This window comes from Cynara cardunculus, assembly GCF_001531365.2.
Source record: "Cynara cardunculus var. scolymus isolate 2C chromosome LG 5, CcrdV1, whole genome shotgun sequence".
NCBI lineage: Eukaryota > Viridiplantae > Streptophyta > Magnoliopsida > Asterales > Asteraceae > Cynara > Cynara cardunculus.
The window spans coordinates 36,398,977-36,403,525 of NC_037532.1; the positions used below are offsets into that span (position 1 = coordinate 36,398,977).

The 4,549-nt window shown below is 31.3% G+C and overlaps 1 protein-coding gene across 1 annotated transcript; it reads left to right on the top strand.

Annotated features, from left to right (window-relative positions):
• The first annotated feature begins 4,276 nt into the window (after positions 1–4,276).
• Positions 4,277–4,549, top strand: LOC112513499. Its single transcript, XM_025119782.1, is given in 2 exon segments — positions 4,277–4,376; positions 4,515–4,549. Coding segments are annotated over 2 exon segments (135 nt in total).

The window sequence follows — 4,549 nt, forward strand, 5'->3', positions numbered from 1 at the left end:
ACATACATACATACATACATACATACATACATACATACATACATACATACATACATACATACATACATACATACATACATACATACATACATACATATAAGAGCAGGTTTAGTTGCAAACTTAATTTCTATTATGATTCGAGGAACAACTGAAAGCGTGTCATGTATCCCAAACATTCATGGGCTATTTATTATGGATGTTGACGTTCATTATTCAGGATGAATGGATACAAATGGTAGCACGATTCGCACCCTCATTTATCCTTCGATGATTCTCCACATAAATCAAATTTGCAACAGAATTCTCACACACATATATAGGGGCTTAATGATTTGGTAACTCCAAATTTTGTGAAATCCATGAGAACTTCTACCTTGAGGTTTGTTTCACATATTATTTTTCATCGAAGTATAATATTTAATGTATTGATTAACATATATTTGTTTCACAATGTGTTTGTTTCAAATGTATTCAATGTGAAACTATTTTACGTGTATTTTTTGTTTGACAAACACACCAAAATTAAAAGGTTCGCATTATGAACCAAGTATACGTGAAATAAATGTATGTAATCACTACATTAAATCCTAGTCATAAATGAAAATCATATAAAATAACACATGATATATTGATTCTAAAAAATCCCACCGTTTATATAGTTCCCAAAAAAATCCCATATATATGAAGCCCATATACATATATATTCACACATATACATATTCACACATATACATATACATATACATATACATATACATATACACATACATATACAGACTTGGGATCATGTGAGACCAAGGGTTTTTCGTGAGACCCATAAAACCAATTCTCAACCCTTAGATTAGATCTACAATTTGAATATTCATAATCACATAATTGCCACGAGACTTCTCAATAATCACAAAATTGTCACTGCAACTTTAGACCATTAGATCATTAGTTTATAAAGTTGATCAATGAACATAAATTGGTCTTACGGATCTCACAAAAAACCTTTGGTCTCACATGAACTCAATCCTACATACACATACACATACACATACACATACACATACACATATATATGAATGAGAGAGAGAGAGAAAGTGGAAGGTGGCATCAATGCATGTGAAGACTTTCCATAAATGGTAGGAAAAAGTTAGGCTTACGTCTCTCTTCAACACTCACAAACTCATGCATTAGTTTGGATAAATATAGAAAGCAAAGATCGGACTTTCCCAAAATAGCAAGGAAGATCATTCCACAACTTTCCACGTGTCACCCTTCTACTGGCTTGGTTTGGTATATGTTTTTTTTCCCTTTTATTTGTCGTTTACTAAAACTTGTTGCTAACCCAAAATTAACCCTAATAAATTTTGCTAAAATTAAATAATATTATTTTGATATTAACAAAAAGAAAGTGTGATTAGTTCTTAATTAAGATAAATAAATCAAAAACAAAAATGGTTAACTGATGATTACGTTTTTTCAGTGATTCGTGTACTTTTCCACCAATCAAATCATATAGATTAGCGGAAATCATATGCGGGTATTTTTAGTAAGAATTATAATTTGGACAGTTACCGTTTAGGTACCGTTCTACATATAGGATTAAGACAAGCATCATCAGTTATTTCAACTAAATACGAAAAAAAACGAAAAAAGAAAAGAAAAATCAGGGAATCAGATGATTTTAGAGATGTCTAAAACTGTATAATTAATTCACGGGTTTTATTGTATAAGCAAAAGTAAAGACTTCAGTAACTTTGTTGTAGTGACACATGAGTCCATACAGAAGACCAAGTAGACGTTACGGTTCATGTTTGACCATATATAAACAAAGACACAAGTCAAACAGCGGGTTTTACTTCTTCTTTTTTTGACTTATATGTTTATATATGTATACTAAAATAGATCTATAAGACTCTCTGGTATATTTTATATAAAACGATTTTTAATCGCTATTTAGTAACTGCATGGACCATAAATCCTCCATACTCCACATGTTCTCATTTGTTTCGGTGGGAAATGGACCTGAAAAATTCTGAAAATTGTCGTAGGGTGGAGAGTACGTTTCCATCGGATTTACCACATTGCATGCTTGTGTTGAGCTCGTGGTGGCTTGATCGTTCTGCCCTGAAGAAGTCTGCCCATTGAAGTTTTCCGCTTGCTTGATGTGCTTTTGAATCCTGGTCCTCCAATAATTCTTTATCTCGTTATCTGTTCTTCCCGGAAGATGTTTTGCTATTTTCGACCATCTACAAGACATTTCAATTTCAAACGTTGAAAACAAGTAGGAAGAAAGTTTCATATGAATAGTTTATGAAATCTTTGATTTTAACCACAAGGGTGGTGTCTGATTGGTTTGAGTTTGGCTTCAAATGTCAAAAGTACCAGGAGGTCTTGGGTTCAAATCCAAGGAGGAATAAAAATCCCCTTGTGGCCACGGAGGTTCAAATGCGGTGACTCCGGGCTATCTGCAAAGCAGGTGGTCGCCCTGGGATTAGTCGACTCGCATAGCGGGTTGGATATCCAGGTTAATCAAAAAAAAAATCTTTGATTAATATTTCTTAATTCCCATAATACCCTTTTAATTTATAATAAGCCCCGTAAAACGTGATCAGTAAATAAGCGTAATTTGAAGTTAAAATGATCTGTATATCGACTTTGAGCTAGCGGTAAAGAAAAATTCCCAAAATTGAGATAGATATCATGGCCCACGAAAGATCATACAAAATTGCGTACGATGTGATAATTAAGATTCATATAAAAGCAAACATAAAACATGTTCTATGACGGAAAATAAAAGTATATCATGTTCCATGTGTCGAATTGATCGATCAAAGTACTTTTCGTTCAATCCATCTATATTTAAAGGAGACTCGGACTCACGTTGTATTTCATATAGTGACGAAATCTCATAAAAAGATTTCGGAAAAGAAAAGGAGGGATCTCGACCTGTTTTTGATCTTTTTAAGATTCTTCGGCTAAAGTTCGGAAGTTTAAATTCGTTTTGTCGTTGGCACGGAGATCCATTCACAGGAGCATCGATGCGTTGGTGATTATAAAGAAGAAAAAAAAAAGCCATTTTTTTGGTAAGTAAAATAAATTAAAATATTATTTTTAAAATTTTAAAAAGATAGAAAAATAAACTTGTGGGTGTATTTCTTTTATAACCTATTTTTTCTTAAATTATAATATTAGAAATTAATTACATTTAAAGTTAAATGTTTTTGTTATTAGTGAAATGGACACAATAATTTCAAGATTAATATTTGAAATTAAAAACATATTTTTTTAAATTTAGAAATACGGTCATAATTATATGCGGAAATATATTGTATTTCTGAACCGAAGAAGCGAGATGAATATATTTTCAAGATAAATAACCAAGATTCCGAAAAGGGTCGGGTTCTGTACGAGATTTGAACGATCGATTAAGCTCGAGTGCAAGTACCGTCGACATAAAACCCTAAACTTACGTTAAAGGACCACCACATTGTCTTGATGAGCCAAAACAATATCGAATCTATTGATTTCTAGTGAAAATTAATGGCGGGGAGAGCTTTTTTCGACTCGTTGAAAATCAAATTTAAACATGTGACGGATTAAAAAGGATTACTTCTAGAAATGGGAAGATTTCTATTTGTCGATTCGATCTTTTATGGCTTCTCGATTTGGATCATCAACTGGTGATGGCTGTTATATATATATAAAGCGTATTATACCCTTCGATATCTCGATTAATTAAAATAAATCTTGGTTAAATACATGATTTAAATTAATCAAGTTTAATTGTAAATTTCAAATTATTACAAATATATATATATATATATATTGATTAAACCCTAACCAACTCCCTTGATTTAATTTTAAACAAGATTTGATAATTAGCTGATAAAAGACTGTAACTTTTTCAAGAACATATCGTTTTCGACTTAATTTGTCTGTTCAGCACACGAAAACCAAAATGGAGAACCCGTCGGTCGAACATCAAATTGATAATATAAAAATAAAAATAAAAACTTAACAAAAAGAGTTAAAAAGTGAAGAATTAATTAGTTTTTAAACATTAAAAAAACATGAAATTAATTCTCGAAAATATGTTGTTTAATATTAAAAACTTCACAAAAATAGAGAAACAAGATTTGATGAAGATATATATATATATATATATATATATATATATATATGTGTGTGTGTGTGTGTGTGTGTGTTTAATTTTAGGGTTTTTCATAAAAATTCAAATTAAATTGGAGAAATCAGATATTAATACTAACCTGTTTCCCCATTTAGCATGAAGCTCCATGATCAATAGTTGTTCTTCGGGTGTGATGTTACCCCTTCGCACATCTGGTCGAAGATAGTTCAACCATCTGAGACGACAACTTTTTCCGGTTCTTTTAAGACCTAATTAATCAAATTATAATCAACCACTTAAATTCAAACCCATATACATACATACATATACAAAACAATTGAGGGTTTACAGTATAAAATTATAAGCTAAAACGATCATATATAATTACCTGCAGATCTAGCAAGAGAGTTCCAAACGCCTTCACCATGA